The sequence below is a fragment of the Vigna unguiculata genome, chromosome 10, assembly GCF_037176805.1.
Source record: "Vigna unguiculata cultivar grain cowpea cultivar isolate G323 ecotype 2 chromosome 10, ASM3717680v1, whole genome shotgun sequence".
Lineage (NCBI taxonomy): Eukaryota > Viridiplantae > Streptophyta > Magnoliopsida > Fabales > Fabaceae > Vigna > Vigna unguiculata.
Window position 1 is genome coordinate 438,749 of NC_140801.1, and position 17,929 is coordinate 456,677.

The 17,929-nt window shown below is 29.8% G+C and overlaps 2 protein-coding genes and 1 long non-coding RNA gene across 5 annotated transcripts; 1 reads left to right on the plus strand and 2 right to left on the minus strand.

Annotated features, from left to right (window-relative positions):
* Positions 1–3,176: 3,176 nt before the first annotated feature.
* On the minus strand, positions 3,177–7,051 carry LOC114166066 (uncharacterized). Of its 2 annotated transcripts, none has more exons than XM_028050718.2 (4): positions 6,896–7,051; positions 5,999–6,101; positions 4,243–4,507; positions 3,177–3,731 (listed from the first exon to the last, which is right to left on the minus strand). In XM_028050718.2, exons 2-4 carry the CDS (start codon positions 6,080–6,082, stop codon positions 3,583–3,585), a joined length of 498 nt encoding a protein of 165 aa, XP_027906519.1. In that variant the 5' UTR covers positions 6,083–6,101; positions 6,896–7,051; the 3' UTR covers positions 3,177–3,582. The 2 variants fall into 2 exon arrangements, with proteins under 2 accessions (XP_027906519.1, XP_085523834.1); XM_085667708.1 differs by lacking the exon at positions 6,896–7,051 and adding an exon at positions 6,383–6,406.
* Positions 7,052–7,973: 922 nt separating this feature from the next.
* Positions 7,974–11,067, plus strand: LOC146881971 (uncharacterized). Its single transcript, XR_014985290.1, has 2 exons — positions 7,974–8,337; positions 8,636–11,067. It is a non-coding gene; the product is annotated as an uncharacterized LOC146881971 (long non-coding RNA).
* Positions 11,068–13,346: 2,279 nt separating this feature from the next.
* On the minus strand, positions 13,347–17,326 carry LOC114166310 (syntaxin-132-like). Of its 2 annotated transcripts, XM_028051022.2 has the most exons (13): positions 16,997–17,326; positions 16,325–16,438; positions 16,013–16,069; positions 15,890–15,938; positions 15,259–15,347; positions 15,084–15,157; positions 14,955–14,997; positions 14,811–14,871; positions 14,654–14,679; positions 14,488–14,565; positions 14,037–14,117; positions 13,887–13,952; positions 13,347–13,776 (listed from the first exon to the last, which is right to left on the minus strand). In XM_028051022.2, the coding sequence occupies exons 1-13, from the start codon at positions 17,012–17,014 to the stop codon at positions 13,612–13,614; spliced, it is 921 nt and encodes a 306-aa protein (XP_027906823.2). In that variant the 5' UTR covers positions 17,015–17,326; the 3' UTR covers positions 13,347–13,611. The 2 variants fall into 2 exon arrangements, with proteins under 2 accessions (XP_027906823.2, XP_085523915.1); XM_085667789.1 differs by lacking the exons at positions 16,325–16,438; positions 16,997–17,326 and adding an exon at positions 15,499–15,620.
* Positions 17,327–17,929: the final 603 nt, after the last annotated feature.

Here is a 17,929-nt window from a genome sequence, read left to right on the forward strand (position 1 = left end):
ATCACTCATCACAATATTTATATATATTCCGATGCTTAAATATTACAAAAATATTTATTTACCGATAACAAATATTATAAGATTTATAAATTATATGATGTAATAAAAAAATAAGTATAGTATAGACAAAATTAATATATATATTATTTAAATATTATTAACGTAATAGTAAATATATTTTTCTGCTTCTTAATAAACAGATTTTTTAATTTACGAGAAAATTATGTTTCTAAACTCATTAATGACTTAGCTTTTATCATTAAGATGAGATATTTATGTTAGTTTTTTATTATGAATTTAATGATATAACAGTTTTTTCTTTGGGTCAAATTTTTTTCTTCTTATTTTTCAATAAAATCTACTTTTAGCTTTTTTATATTTTGCTGACTCATTTTAATTCCTTAATATTTTCTTAATGTTTTACAATCTTTTTACTAATTTTAGTCTTTTAATAATGTTTTCGTCTACCAATTTTTAATCAACCTGTTTAACCTACATACTGTCTAAACTAGGCCAAATTTTTTTAATGAACATTAAATGGATTTTGAACATTAAGAGTTGGGGGGAATTGTAAATTATATATATATATATATATATATATATATATATATATATATATATATTCATTTTTAAGCTCATTTTCATGAAAAAAAAAATCTTACTGTTTCACAATTTCAAAAACTTTCTAGTACCTTAAAATCACAAGACATTGTCACATTAAACTTCAATTGAGAGATTAAAGACGATGTTAAGTACAAAAATTGAGGAAATAGACTTCATAAAAAAAATATTATTGGACGACAAAAACCAATAAACAAATGTTAAGAAACTAAAAGTAATTTTATTAAAAATTTTAAGAATTAAAAACAAAATTTACGTAAAAAATTAATGTTGCTGTTATGTCATATTTATAATTCACGTGGTAAGTCAGATGATTTTGACAACATAATAATGGCAAGATCTAAATACGTAAAAAAAATCGAAAGATGAGAAATTTTAAAATAATTTCTAATTACACTCCTATCATTTCCAAATAATCTTTTATAAAAGTGACTTTTTGGATTATCTATTCTAAAAGCATTTTGGAATAAATATTTTGAAATTTCTGAAACATGATTTTTAAAGTAGGATCTTCGAAATAAAGTGTTTAGAATTCTAGAACACAGGAAAAATACTTCAAAAGATTTTTTTAGGAACGCGTACAATACTTTTTAAAATACAATTTTTGAAAAAATATTTGGAACAAACTTTTTGAAACACATTTCAGTGTTATGAAACAAGTTTTTTTTTTTTTAAATATGTTTTTATCCCTCAAATTTTAGTGAATTTTGGAAATAATTTCTAAACTTTATGTTAATTTAGTCTTTTATCTTTAAAAATACATGAATTTAATCTTTTTTATTAAATTTTGTTAAGTTTATTTTACATTTTAAATACATTTTATTATAATATTTAAATTAACATTGAAACGAAAATATGTCAGTAAACAATTCAAATACAATACAAAATGCGTTTGAAATATCAGATAAACTAAACAAAATTTGGTTAAAAAGACTAAATTCACGTATTTTTAAAAATGAATGACTAAATTAATCAAAAATTTGTAAAAAGGGACTAATTCCAAATTTTACTAAACCAAAAACATATTAAACTTTTTTTTAGAATGAGTTTGCCTCTCTTCTAGAATGAGTTTGCCTCTCTTCTTTTTTCTTCTTTTTCCTTTGCAATAGAGAACAATGATGACATAGAAGAATAAATATATTTTAATATTTTTCTAATAATACCTGGTGCATTTAATAATAATGGGAGTGTAGAAAGAAAACTGTTAATAAGTTGCATAGCTCTTTTACGACCACGATGACGGTGGCAATGGAAGGTTTATCTTCTCATCCCATATTGCATGTTTTTAGTACGAATGGATTGAGATAAAAAAAATAAATAAATAAATAATGGATTGAGATAGAGAAGTTTTTAAAATATTTCTTTTTTCTTGACAAAAATTATAATTTTCAAGTGTTAACTTGATTAAAAATTAACATAATTTTTATAAAAATATAACAAATATTTAAATAAGTCAATATGTACTAATAAGAAGTTTTTCTAAACTAATTAAAAAAAAACACTATATAATTTATCTATAATATAAGTATAAAAGTAAATTTCGAATCATTTATATTAAACTCATCATTCAATAGTGAATTAGTTTAGGTTAAATCAGTTTTGACACAATCAAAATAAAACTCAGCCCGGTTTAAATGGATTGAACTGGATCTGGGTCAGATTAAATCATCGATAACTCAACCCCATGAATATACCCCTCCACTTATTAAACAAAAAAGAAGAAAAAAATGTTTTCAAGAAAAACAATTCGTTGATCTAGTTAAGAATTGAGTTAAATTAATCAAGTTGTAGTTTTAGATTTAATTAAGTTAATGTTATGTACTAGTCGGATTATTTGAAGTAACTGAAATATAATTTATAATATTTAAAGTATATTTTAAAATAAGATGTTTTAGTGATAATTGACATTGACATAATTCAGATATTCTAAAGTAATATTAAAGTATTTAAACTATTTTATAAATTAGTTCAGTTCTTTTAAATTAATTATAAAATTTAGTTTAACTTTACAGTAGTTCAATTTATGTATTTTATCTACCTATATGTGTAATTTTTCCTCCCCTTCTAAAATGACATTTTTTTAATATTCAAGAAATTTGAAACACAAATCTTAATAGCTACATGAATACTTGAGTTCCACAAACATTACACCTTACAATAATTCTAAATCTTACATAGCATCATTACTCATTCCCTAAAACTATTGCCTTGTTCTTCCGACCAAACTACTTTAGTTCCCACATATCTTTAACCCTAAAGATAGAGGTTTGGACCACCTCACCTGAAAATAAGTAATAGGAAAAGTGAGTAGCATGCTAAAACTTCAATTGTTTGATTGGTGACAACACCTTCCATGAAGTGTTGGAATTATCCCAACACTTTAATTTCTCCTATCTTTTCTGGAAACACTTTGTAAGATCACAATCCCTTTGTTCATATTGCAATCCTTTCCAGACTGTCCAACAAAATCTTTCTTGGTGAAACATGTGTTCATTTTCTAATGCAATCATTCCACTCAATATAAAGATCTTCCTCCAATGGGGACCACAACAAAATGGGAACGTGGAAACCACATGGTTGTCGAATGCTAGATTCTCTAACTTGACCAAAGTCAATGGTTCAAGCTCAATTTAACACTTTTCCCACAAATATCCAACTTCAGTGACAATCTTATTTGAAGCACCATTAGAAACTAAATATAAACTAACAAAAAAAAATCAAACTTTTAATTTGCCATATTATGATAAACTAACCCAAATCTGTCTGATCCAATTCCTGTTTAATCCCCACCCCAGGCTACCACAACTCATAATTTTGCACGAAACAGGTAATAATTACATGATATTAAACTGAGCACAGACATCATTCTTCTTCGTTGGTTCTAAATTCATGACTTGATTTTCCACCCAGTTGACAATGCAACGACAAGCTTTTTCTCACTATATAGCAGGTCAAGGCATCTTACTTTCTCTTGTCATTTAAGGTTACAAGCGATTTGAGCAATCCAGGGCTTATCTTGTCTGCAAGAACACCTGACTCTGATAGAAGGTAAGCTTTTTCCTTCATAATGCTCTGTAGTTTCTTTGACTCAAAGTCAAGCTTCGCTTGATCTGTAAATAATTACATGGTCAGTAAAAAAGTATAGCAAGCAATTTTTATTGGAAATAAGTTTTTCGATAAAAGGACTTCACTTATAGCTATAGTTCAAAGTTTGGACAATTATAATAGTAACGATCAATAAAAGAACATGAATGGAGATAATCAGTCTCAACACAACCTATAAACTGTAATGTTGGTGTCATGTCATTTGCTTATATAAGTAAAGATTATGTATTACACAATTAAACATAAATTAATATAAAAAATAATCATAAAGTCCCATGTCAACAATTAAGATATAGTTCTACACAAAGAATAATTCTTTTAAGTGGCATTAGCATTTTGAAACCGCAACAGCGCAGTAGATAAAAGCCACATTTAGGTAAAATTACATTCTTTTCATTGTTGCAGCGATTGCAATTACAATGACTGAAGATAACCAACGTGGGTGAACATTTAGGGAAATTTTATGACTTTCTTTTAGTATTTTTCAAATGGTTAGAGAATAGGGTGGCCAAAAACCTGTTTCCAATATAGTATGAGCTGCATGAAACGGTATTCTGGCAAACAGATCTGTTCCTGGAAATATCATCCATGTCGGCTCAGAAGTGTTATGGTTGCCACAGGTGTTGCAAACCTCCTGAACCAAAGGTCTTGAGCTCCCAGCAACTCCCCTCATCATTGACTCGAAAGGAGATGGAACACTGCTTGTTGTTGTCCGAGCCCTTTTCCTTAATGCAGTAAGTGCTTCTCTATTCCCATTTCTCAATCTATCATTCTCAACCAGCTGTATTTTACCAAAAGGGAGAATTGCATAGCAGGTTGGATAGAAAAGCTATTAAAAAGAAGCTTTTATAGGCATAGTAAACAAAAAAAAAAATCTTGATTCGCACTATGGTATTAAAGTGATTTCTGTACATAGTAATAAGGAAATAACATTGGGATCAAGTAATTAATTACTTTGTGAATCCAAACTGACTGACATAACTCATTTGGCACTTTAGTTGGCTCTTCGTAGCTTTTGGTGTGCAAATTGAGTTCTGTTTTAACTTATTGCAGAGGGTAAGATAGTGGATAGTAGAATGGACAGTATACCAATGATACTAGGGAAAAAAGAAATGTAACACCAAAGACATCTAATCAAAGAACAATTACAACAGACAACACTAAGGTTTCATAATTTAGGAGAGTTAGTTGCCCAACAACTTTGGTAGATGGGTCAAGGTTAAATATAGTTTTTGTCACTTAGGGGGTGTGCTTAGCTAAAAGCTTTTTTCGGAAAAAAAAGCTACTATACCATAGTTTTTCAAAAGCTGCGTTTGTAACTTATAGATCAAACATTGCTGTGTTCTACAGTAATATAGACAAATGATTGACCTTTAAATCTTCCTTTATAGTTTTGCCTATAGTTCTTCTGATTCCAGTACTTCTAGTGCTTAGTTTTTATGTCTCCATCATGGTTAACAGTTATAACTCTTTTAATCATTATTAATAGTTTTACACATCACACTTATTGATGAAACTTATACACCCTTTTAAAAGTAGATCATGATTAACAAATGTTTTAATCATGTGCTACTTAGAAGAAATAAACCATTCTAAAGTTATATATGATTAAGTTGCACATGATTTAACACATCAAGGGGACATGCTAGTCACGTGTTAATCACCTGACGGAGTTTGTCAAATTTTAACAGAAAAATTAACATAAGAAGTTTCTGCATTTTGAGAACATTGAGAATCTAAACATGCCTTTTGAAGTCAAGAGACAAAGTTGTACAAGACACAGATCTCAAGATGCTAATCTGTAGTTTTCCATGATTAATATGCTACAGAACTATTTCATCTTGAGGATATATGATTGAAATTCGAGGAACTCTGTACCAGACTCTTATTATACTTATTCATTTATGAAACGAGCAGGATGTTTTCACCATAAATTTGTGTAAAAACCTTGGAAGAAGACAGCATTAAGGAAAGTAAAAGAAGAATACATTAGATGTGAGTAAAGTGTCTCAAATTCATCATTGTCATGTTCCCAAGACAATATGTGAATACAGCAATAGATTTTGACATACATACTTCATACAAACCAAGGAAAAAGTTACAGCAGAAACAAATATAATTATGAAATTTACCATCTACTTTCTCATTAAGACCAAATTCTTGTCCTCAATGTAGCAATAGAAGCTAGAGTTTACTCCTTTTTAATGAATTTTTACTAACTTTGTTTATAAGTCAAAAACATAATCAACTTCAATTCATAAATTTGAATTACCTGTTGTCGGGCTAAGAGATGATGCTCAGCTTCCACTTCCAGTTCTGTCAATTTTTTTTGGAACTGTTTCATGCTCTCATCCATATTTGAAGAAAAGAAACTCCTGAAAGAATTAAGAAAACATAATCTAGAGAAACTTAGTAAAATATCATCAAAACAACAATCATTCAGTTGAATCAAAATGGAAAAATAATGCTATTTGTTAAGGCAAAGAAAGGCAACACCGTAACTCACAGAAAGGAAAAAAAAAGCTGACCTTTTAGACACAAATAGCATAATCAAATTCTTCAACATATTCAACTCAGAAGCAAAAGACATAAATCAATGACAAGGCTGAAACTAAACACTTTACGACATTTGCATAAACGCATTAGAAATTCTCACCGGGTGCAGAGGCGATTGGACCTCGAGCTAGAGTTTTTAAAATAAGGGATTTTCGAACCTAAGGATGCAACCCACAAAGGACAAATTCAAATTGAATGCAATTGGGAGAACAACAACTTTCTTTAATATAAACGCATTCTTCGGAACTGAAATAGAGTTCGATGCACGTACCCATGGTTATCAAACTCGCGGGTTGACTCGTACACCCGTACAAGTCTGCGAGTCATGACAGTGTTCACGGGTTAACTCGTATATAAACTCGTTTTTTTCAAACTCGTAGTGAACTCGGAGTAAACTCGTGGACTCGTACCAGACTCGCGAGTTCGAGAGCGAGTCACCGAATTCGAAGAACGAGACGAAATGACACAAAAACATGTTGTTGGCTTTCGGATTTTAAGCCTAAACCAAAACCCCAATGCTCCAAATCGAAAATCCAAGCGAAAACAGAGATTGAAGCCCAACTCGAAAACCCTAATCGAAGAAGAAGAGAAGATAGAACTTGAAAACATTGACCTATTTCGAAATCTCAGCTCCGGTCATTCACGTCGCAGCTCCGATCGTCTCGCACGGCAACTCTGATCGCCTCGCGTGGCAGCTCCGTCGGGACGCTAGTTCAGTGGCGTCGTTGATCCCTCTTTCTCTTTTCCCTCTTTTGAAGTAATGACATACGTATATAATATATATTTCTTTGTTTTTTTATTTATTTTTTTTACTTTTACTAATCATTATATATATAATATATTATATATCTTTCTTTGTTTTTTTATTTCATTTTTTTTCTATGGCTTTCGGTGTTGTTCTGTTACATATATATAATATATATAGTTTTGTTTTTTATTTAATTTATTTAATTTATTTTTGTTTTCTAAAAATTAAATTATTTGATTTTTAATTGACTGAGACTAGTTTTTAATGTTTGAAAGTGAGACTGACACTAGTTCAAATTTTTGTGATTCTAATGAAGAAGGTGATGTTGGAAATAATGTAAACAGATGATTGGAGTCAAAAAGTTGAAATTATTTGTGTTTTTTTATTCATATTTATGTGTTTGCTGAAATTTGATCTTATATAATAATCATGTTTTTTAACTAAGTTATTTTATAGTTATTGAATTATTATTTACTATTTGCATTAACTGTGGTGATTAAATTCTGAATTGATATAATATTATATATAATTTTTTATATGAAGTAGGAGGATGTAATAGATTACGAGTCTACAAATCAGGTCTACTAAACTCTCATGAGTCTAATAACCTTGCACGTGCCTCAGCGACAAATTTCTCACCGGATTTCACTCGCCAACGTCAACCGAACTTCGTCTTCTTCGATTGAACTCCGATTTCAGGTTAAGTGACAAGGTTACAGTGCGAGGAAGATGATGAACCACACTATTTCGTATATCTAATATTTTTAAATTTTGAAAAATAAAAAATTGAGATAATAAGGAATTTCATTTTCGCTTATTTATGCAGTAAAACCAAATTTAACCCATAGTAATTTCTTTTCTTATACATATTATTAAATTATTAAAATAATAAGTATAAAATAAAGTGAATAAATAAACGACAAAATTTAACATGAACTATCGCTTTCTCTCGATTTCAGTCACAAAGAAAATGGCGATCTGATTCGCCATGAAGCATCTCGCAACCTAATTTTCAACCAACCATGGAATCCATGTTTTTCATTTTTCAAAGTATAAGCAGCTTTATTTTCTTCTCTTTTATTATTATTTTTTTTCTATATTTAGTGTTTCGTATTCAATGTCTGTCTTCCTATGGATTCTGCAATCTTCACTTTACCTCTGTTTCGCTAACCCTGAAATCGAAGTAGATCTAATTCATATACAGTTCAAGAGATCCATGAGAGAGATTTTAGAACAGGAAAGGTCGGTTGAGAACCCTAAACCGTGGAATATGGGTTAGCTTTTGCAAATTTGTTAAATGTCGATTGGTAAGTGCAGAAGGTTTGTTTGAAAACTTGTTTTTGTTATGAAACTTAATATGAAATTTTCAGCCCTGTACAAAGTTTCTTCTTTGAATTTTTTTATTATCAACTAATTGGAAATCATTGTTGGTTATAATTTGTAAGTTATTATTATGAAAATTAATGAACTTTTTATACTCATCTACACATATTTTACGCTTTCAAACTTAAAGTTCAACGTTTGTTTCGTCAAAATCACATTTCTGGGCTGTTTCATCATAAATTCTAACATGTCAGATGTCTGCGTTTGTTCATGCTATATTAGATTGCTCTCGCTGTGCTGGACTGCAGGTATTTTCTGCTTCTTCAGATGACGAACATTGAGTTTCTATTGCCCCCTGTCTCTTATTTATAGAAATTGTGGATCTTTATGATTTCAATGAGTGAATTCAAATATTGGATATTGGCTGGTTGATGTTTGATACATGGTTGTTTGTTGCGTGCTATCTTCCGGTGCCTTAACAATCAAAAGGAGTATCTGCTTAACATGGTTTTATGGTATTGGTTGTTAGATGATACTGACACTGCTGTCATTAAATATCGTTGTTCATGTCACTTAATGTGCTAGATGCCTACTAAATAACATGGTAGCGAATGTATACTGTGAAAAATCCAACCTTGAAAGTTATAATGACCCCAAGACAATATCAACATAAAAGAATTAGGATTTCCTTTACCTTGAAATCCAGATTGATTTCAGTTACAAAAGTTGTTTAAATGGCTGGCTATACAGAATATAATTTTCTGCTAACATGTCTCACCACATTATCAAGGAAATAAATGAAGTTCTGAAAACTTGAATATATATGCTTCTAGGCAACATGGATAATTGAAAACAAATGTAGTTCTTTCTGTTGATGTAAGAAATTTTAATTGAATGATGAAACTTGATAAGAAAAAAATGCAAGTGAAATACGTTGAATATAGCTGGAGGCAGCATTCAATGGGTATTAGTAGCTTGGAGTTTTCCAGTTTTCCCGTATATCCTTTAGTGTAGTCTTTAGCTATATGAAAATATCAAACTCAAGTGTAGTCCATAACTCCATTGCCTATCGAGTGTAGAATGGATACTGAAGTTCTATTCTCTAACCCTCTGGGCTATAAACATGCAATAGTTACATACATGGCCTTTTTAATCACTGTGAGGATGATTAGGATAACTGTGAATGTTGAAATTCTGTACCTCCTATTCCTTCTGATTTGAGAATTTTCTTGGCAATTATTTTCCTTGACGTCTACATGCTCTGCTGACAAAAGTTCCCATGATATTGCAGCTATGGGGACAATAAGTGGTAAAGTTGTCACAAATTCAAAGTATTCTAAGAATTAATGAGGACAAGTACCTTACATGATTAAAGTTAAATCAGTCCCGAATATTTTGGGGGGGAATGATGATCTCTAGATGGTTAAGTATATAAAAGACAAATAACTAACAGTTAGCAGAAGGCAGGTTCAATGCAAGACATTGAATAATTCTCAGCTTTAGAAGTCATAATAAGAACATAAGACCATATACTTACCTTGTTTTGGTTACTCTTCATCTTCTTTTGAAGTTCATCATGAACTTTATCTACTTGAATTTAAGGGAGTGTACACCCTCATTTGCTTACTTTGGAGACAAACTTTACAGGGGGATTCTGCTGTAACAAAGCTATAGCGATTCCGAAGATGGAAAACCTTTTCTTTATGTTTCAAAGACAGAAATATGGTTCCTGAGACTATTATATCTCTGACACCAGTTATACATAAATTGACAATTAGATTGTGTATATACCCTAAAGTTAGGAGCAATCATGGTATAAAAGCTTCCCCCCTCTACCCTAAAGAAACTCCACCACTGAGCCAGTGTTTCTAAACAGTAACTGGATCACAAGATTAATAATTCTCAACCATTGCTGTTTATAACTACTCAAGCTTACCTCATATTTTTGCATGCTCAACTTTTGAATGAATTACCCTTGCTAATTCTCCTGAAATCAAATCAATCATTTGTTTACACAGGAAGAAGATAGTACTAGTCATTTACACCTTTCACACATCACCTTAAATACTTATAATATAGCATTTTTAGTTAGATATGGGTAGATTTAACTAAGTTTGGTAGGTGGATAATCAGAGTGATGTATTGGGAAATGTTTGAGTAGCTCTATTTACCAAAAAAGTAATGGATAAAAGCTCTTGCTCGTGATTCAGAGTTACAGAAAATTTGTTGACAATGTAGAAGTACAACAATCGAAGTAACTACAGTAACAATTGAGGGTTTTCATGCATTTAAAAGAAAATTAAATGTGAAATATCTACATTTGTGTTCTTTAAATCTAAGCAATAAAATTACTTTCCTCTCTTCTAGTTCTTCTTCCATGGTTTCAAAACAGCGAGTACGATGATGAGGGCAATGACCAGGAGCAATATAATGGAAATGATCATGCATTTTCTTGACTTCTTTTGCAAACTTTTTGCAGTTTGGAGAGCGTTGTTACCCAGTCTCACATGATCAGTTGCGTTTGTCACCTGTTTCATTACAGAATGGCATTTTAAAAAGACATGATTAGATGTATAATTCAAGTTTTTGTGTTTCTTTGTATAGTATGATTTTTAACCTTCTCAAGCTTACATGCCACAGTCCAAGTATATAAAACTTTGTTTGAATGAGATAAGAGGCAAGAACTAGTGTGAAAAACCAGCCTAAAGATTAAATATGTTTGTGTTTCTTAACTTTCACTGAAAATTAAAATTAGTTCATCTTTGAAACTTTGGTCTAATTTAGTCTTCAAATTTTAGAAATGTAAGAATTTAGTTCTGCTAATTAAATTTTGTGAAGTTTATTTGATATTCTAAACATGTTTCATAATAGTATTTGAATTATTTATTCTGTTTAATATATTTTTATTTTAATACTAGTTAAGAAATACATTTAAAATATTCAATAAATTTAATAAAATTAGGTTAAAAGGATTAATTTATTATATTTTTAAAGATGAAATTAAATTAATTCAAAATTTTAAAAAGTGATTAATTTGAATTTTCATTGAAAGTTAATCCATCGAAAACATATTTAACCTAAAATAAAGTATAAAGTGATATAAAGTGGTGTTTGCATAGATAAAAATAATCCAAAAAAGTGAAGTTTGTTTTTGGTTATTCAAGATGGGTAGAATGAAAAAGGAAAAAAAAAATAACACTCATATTTTAGGTGCTTATTTGGTAGGATTGGAAGAAGGAAAAAAGAAGAGAAACATTTACATTATAGAGAGTATAATTCAAATATCATAAAACGAAAAAAAAAAAATGATCTCTAAGACCATTCAATCGCACCTAATGGGTGAAGTTTTGATTCCTATATGATCCATTCCTCAGCCTAACACTCCCAAATAGATTACTGTAGTGTTTCTTTTATTTTCCCTCCTATTTCTACTTTTATCATATTTATTTTTCGTTTTTCTCTGCGTTTCGTAATATTTTTTAAAATTAAATATATTTTTTGTTTTCAAATTGTTATAAAAAAATTGTTTAAAATTTTAATTTAAATTATAAAATAATTGGTTCTTGAATTTTATAAAAGTTCATGTAAAATATTTTTCTTAACAAATTACAATGTTTCTGCTGTGTCATACAAACTTTTATAATGGATTGTAATATATCCTTGGCAAAAGTATTTTAAAGAGATAAAACATTTTATAATTTTATTTAAAGACAACAGTTTAATTTAGGAGTAAAATATATTTAACCTTTTTTTCTTACATATATATTTACACTCACATTTTTGTTCATCTACTCTATTTCTATAATCCTCACCAAACTTAACCTGATCTTAAAAGTAAAAAGCATAATAAAGCAAGGATATGTAGGGAAAATATTCTATTTCATTTTCACCTTCTCTATTTTTTGTATACATCGTACTTAAATGGGTTATTCAAAGGCACAAGGAAAAAGAATAAGTAAAATAATCATGTAATCACTCTCTCAAATTATTAACTCTTGTTGAAAATAACACAGATCAAGAATTCAAGAGATAACTAAGAATTCTTACAGATGCATTTTATTTTGAAATTCAAATAAAATTTATATTGACATGCATTGCAATAGGTCGAATTCAATATATAATTTTTTATTATTATAATAATTATTTAACATAAAATATAAACACATAATTTAATTATAGTAAATCAAATCAATAAAAAACAACAAATTTGTATTAGGGAAATATTATATATATCTAAATATAATAATTATTAATAAATAAAAATATTAAAATTTCAATAATTACTGCGTTTTAATTAGACTCAAGGCATAATCAATGTGGTCAAGATCATGAAATAAATTAAAACTAGGTTAGGTAAGAAATTAAATAAAAATAATAATTAAAATAGTGGTAAATCAATTTAAATTAGTATCCAAATGAAAAGGAACAAAGATGATTTATCTTCACGAAATTAATATATATATATATATAGTTTGATATGAGAGCGACAAATCAGATCAAATAAAAAAAATGAAGGAATGAAGGAAAGATAAAGAAATCATGAAGAGGTAAAAACTTTAAACAATGATAAAAGAAGAAGAAAAAATTTCCTAAGAAAAACAAAAGTAGTTGCTCAGATGAATAATGAAATCTATAACAGTATGAGAGAATAAAATATCATTGAAATTGAATACGAAAAAAACTTTTCAAATTTATAAATATAGAGGATAATGTATATTGATATCCACGTAAGTTCCTATAATAATAATAATAATATTTATAACATCAAAATTCTTCTTCTTATTATTATTATTATATGAAGAAAAAGAAGAATACATGACATCCTACAACAAATTGATACTAAAAAGTGGAAAGTGAAACTTGTCACCAAAAAAAAAAAGTTCGTGAATTGAAGAAGCAAATATATCAGAAATTGAACAAGCATTAATGAGTGTCCTCTATGGATGTGCTTTCTTTCCAAGAAGAATATCAATGCAAGATTGCAACTAGACAGTGACAGAAAAATCATCTTTATAGAATAATACAAGGGAACAAAAACACCATGATAATGATAAACCTTTGAGGACTACAAAGAATATGAATTTATATCTTGAGACACCACAATGAATGTATTCAGAAATCAGTCACACCACACTAAACAAACACACCTCGATCATACAAGATAAGAAGGCTTAGGAATTCTGCTCTAAGATGTTCTTCTGACACAAATGCATATGTTATGGACAAAAAAGGTACAGGGCCACACACTCAAGTGCACACTAGCTACTCTTCCAAGGTTTGAGAACACCCACAACTATGATAGCTACTATTATCAACAGTATAACTATGGCAATGCACATCCATTTTCGTGAGTTCTTCTGCAGTTTCTTAGCATTTTGAAGTGCAGTTGTCCCTCTCTGGACATGATCGACTGCGTTGTTGACCTGAACAAGTCTCTCATTAACCAAAAATCAAACTATATATGCCCTGTGTTCCACATACACATGCATGCAAACACAAGATTAAGGGTGTGAGAGGCACAGAGTGAACAAACCTGACTTTCAATGTTATCTAGAATTTCTCCTTGAGCATCAACTAAGACTGCCATGTCAAGGTAAATCTGATAAATGGTAAAACAGAATTAGACATGCTATTGTTACAGCTAGAATAAATATTTAAGACTGAGATCTTCGTGTAGGCAAACCTGGTGTAAATCAAGAAGTTTTTTCTCAATCTCTTTCACAGCATCATGTCTCTCTTGGATTTCTTCTACTGTGTTTACTACCTGCAAAATCCAGGTTTTCATTTGTTTTAATTCTCCACACAGGTGAGGCAAAATCATAACTACTATAATTTCAGATGTGTTACCAAAATAAAACAATTGAAATGTTTGACTACGCCCCTGAATAAAACTTATAGTCTTTGACCATGAGATAGAATGTGAAAACTCGCTTTACTGTATAAAGTTGATGTAAATAGAAAGATAATGAAGAAAATGTATGGATCATGAATTAATTTTTGACTCAGCCATTTTTTCCAGATATTAAACAAACCCGGTTTTTCCAAAAAAAGAGGATGACAGAAAAGATAACACAATGTGTTGAACTTTACAAAAGGAAAAGACAAATTCATGTGAAAAATCACAAACCAGGTACCTGTCCTCGGCCTGCTTCTAGAATTGCTCTCTGGAAGATTTGCTCACTGTTTCCAGTTTCTATCAGGTGATCAATTGTCTATCACAGTCAATGATGGCCAATTACAACAAAATTTATATGCAGTGAATATCTCATCTCAAATCACAAACTCATGAGTTAAGCTCACCTCATCATCTGGCCTAGTTCCAGTAACTGTAGATCAAATCAAGTAATCACAAAGTGTCACAAAGTTAAGATAATTAAACACTTTCTAATATATAAGTTTAAAATAATAAACAAAAAAACAATTATACTAGTGTACCACAGGGATGAAATGTTCAAACCTGTTATCACTCTCCTCTCGACGACCTCACGATATTCATCTTGTATTCTTTGTCTAAGAGTCTGAACCACAACACATTGATGAGAAGACAGACATGAAGTTGGAAAAACAGCTTCTGGTGTTAGGTGTTAAAAACTAAATATACCTGGAACTCTGTCTTGAGATCCTTGAACTTTTTAGCCAAGGCACTGTGGTTTCAAGGAGAAGTAAATAATTCAGTTTTCCGGGTCCTTTTTATCAAGTACAATTAGAAAGATGTCTACAACCTACTTACTTTGTCATATTCATTCTTGCTCTATCAATACCTGTTCCCTTCTCACAACCAGGATTTTGTCTATTGGATAGGTTCTGCAAAATACAATTCCTGAACAAATAATTTTCATAGTTGTCGGAAAATTTACAATAAATTGAGATCTAATAAAACAATATTAAGCCAAATAGCTCAATACATCTCTGTTTATAGCCTCTATCTTTGTTTTGACACCATGAGCAATCTTTCCAACTTCATCAATATCTTTCTCCATCCTCTTCTTGATACCTGAAAATAATGTTATAGGTTTATTAGTCTTATAAACACTATTAAGTTTTGTTCGCATACATTGAAAGGAACAAAAGCAGTATATCAAAAAAATTAAATTTTAAGCATAAATATTATGCAATTTGCCATTGTTGCTAGAAAGGCATTTTACCATGTGTCTGTCTGGCTATAGCAGCCTGAAAAACCCAAGTTAATAAAATTTCAGCTCCAATACCAGAAAATCTTATTCCGAAACTCAAAATGGATGGTTCAACTAAAATATTCCATTGCATCCTAACACAAGTTTAATGGCACAAGCTTTAGTAACAGATTTGATTCATTGTTGTAAAGAGTATCAAATTTTACTCACATTTAGTGTTAGTAACAAATGCAGTATACTAAAAAAATGTCATGTATCTAGCTATGACACTCCCAAGTTAATACATTGTCAGCACCTATACCAGAAAATCTTACAACTGAATTCAAAACGGATGATTTCAATTAAAAAACAAAACATTGCACTTGATGTAACCAAAAAAATAACATTGCATTGTGACACAAACCTTTCATGGCAGGTGCTTTTGTAACAGCTTTTGATTCCTCATTAGCTTCCTGGAAGATGTACTCTTAGTTTAGAAATGAGATCTTGCTGCTGGAAAGTAACAAACAATAAAGATAGTGGATACCTTTAGCTTTTGAAGTAGCACCGCCAGCTTATCGATCTGTTTATCAACCTCATGGATCTAATACCAAAACAAAGAATATCAGTACATGTAGGATATTAAACTGCACACTATTGAACAAACTACATGAAGAAAAAGTTGATTACGGAAACAGCAAAACTTATCAGTTCTATTATCCCCTTGGACAACAATATCTTTCAACTTCCAGCCTATTCTAAAATAATATCCGCACAACAAAAAACCCTACAAAGTAATAAATTTGCATCCTAAATAGTCAAATGATTTCAAATTTTAAAAAGCATGCACATTGTGTACCTGCTTATTAAAAGCTTCCATTCCCATATCAGAGTTGCTTCTGGGAACCTGTCCCATTTCAATGTCAGTTTCTCTAGAAGGCTGGCCATTACCAGCCCCACCAACAAATGAATCCTGCAAGAAAGAATGCAAATAACAATGATAATAGTAAAAGGAAAAACAAAACTATCCATAGACTTTGATCTTATAACACAACAACATTGTACTAAACATGACCCATGTCCAACTAATTAACAGTAACAAAACAAAACAAAAACACCAGAATCACTATCAGAATAAATCCAAAACTAACAATTATGCCACAGACAAAATAACCACCTGAAATCTAATTAGGGATTAACCATGATCTGTGTTAAAGTAAGACACCGCCTTTCAGAAAATTTCCACTACCCATATAGTGATTCAGCTAGGAACTAAATTTTATGGCTTAGAATATCAGAACACGATGATTCCTATTCGTATCCCACTAGAATCCAAGTAAAAAATTTGGACACCTCTTAATGTCGTTTTTCTTCAAATTAGATAAAATAAAATAAAACACAGTATGAATCTGACACTGAGATGGCAAAAAATTAGAACAGAAAAACAATAAGTTTAACAACAGAACTACAAGACCCAGTGATCAAAATCGAATTTTGGAATCGAAAGAGGGAATTACAGATATCAACTTACAGTGAGAAGATCGTTCATCGTGAATTATCAAATCAAACTGTGAGAGAGAAGAAAATGTCCAAAGCAAACAGTTAAACGGCAACAATGGTTGTGTTTTGGCCGGCAAAACGACAGGGAAGCAATGTAGGGCAACCAACGAACTCTCTCGCAATGCTTTCTGCAATACTTCAAAACATGATCGTAGGGATTCTGAAAATTTGTTAAATCAAATAGGACAAAAAAATTTGAATTTAGATTGTTATATCAATGATTAAAATTTTCAATTATAATTCTTCTTAGTAATTTAACTCAAAGGAGTTTTCAGATACACTATTTATCTTATTAATAGATTCTAAATAACTCCTCGTCATGGGTGAAAAATATTCATCCTTATTGATTTTAGACAACAATGGTGAAAAATATTCATCCTTATTGATTTTAGACAACAAGTTTACATCGAAAAGGTTTTTGTTTCCGTTATGTAATAGAACATGCATTGATTAGGCAATATAAACTTAATTTTTTGTTTCAAGAACAAATTCTAGAAAAAAAATAGTTTATCATTTAATTCGTAATTCGTTCACAAATATTTTTTTATTTTGGGCGCTAATTTATATGAAGAAAATTTTATTCTGTTTATGTTATTGAATATATATATATATATATATATATATATATATATATATATATATATATATATATTTATTTGTGTGTGAGAGAGAAGAAAATTTAAGTCGTTCACAAATATTTTTCATTTTATTTAGGGCATGAAGAAAATATTCAATAAATTATTCATATCAAAAGAGAAAGCAATAAAATTAAATTACATTAAAGTTATTACATGATAAATAAGGTAATTATGAGTATTGATAATTACGAGTATTATATATTTTATAATTACAATTAAAAAATTTTTTTTTCTTTGTTTTCACGTCCACTCCAAAGAGGAGTTGC

Excerpts from the sequence above, each read along its gene's own strand:
- LOC114166066 (XM_028050718.2), bottom strand. The coding sequence starts at position 6,082 with ATGGATGAGAGCATGAAACAGTTCCAAAAAAAATTGACAGAACTGGAA. Across the intron at positions 4,508-5,998 it reads ATCTCTTAGCCCGACAACAG|CTGGTTGAGAATGATAGATT; the intron begins GTAATTCAAATT and ends GGTAAAATACAG. Across the intron at positions 3,732-4,242 it reads TCATACTATATTGGAAACAG|ATCAAGCGAAGCTTGACTTT; the intron begins GTTTTTGGCCAC and ends AATTATTTACAG.
- LOC114166310 (XM_028051022.2), bottom strand. Across the intron at positions 14,998-15,083 it reads GCAAGAATGAATATGACAAA|TGCCTTGGCTAAAAAGTTCA; the intron begins GTAAGTAGGTTG and ends TTGAAACCACAG. Across the intron at positions 14,566-14,653 it reads GAACTAGGCCAGATGATGAG|ACAATTGATCACCTGATAGA; the intron begins GTGAGCTTAACT and ends TGACTGTGATAG.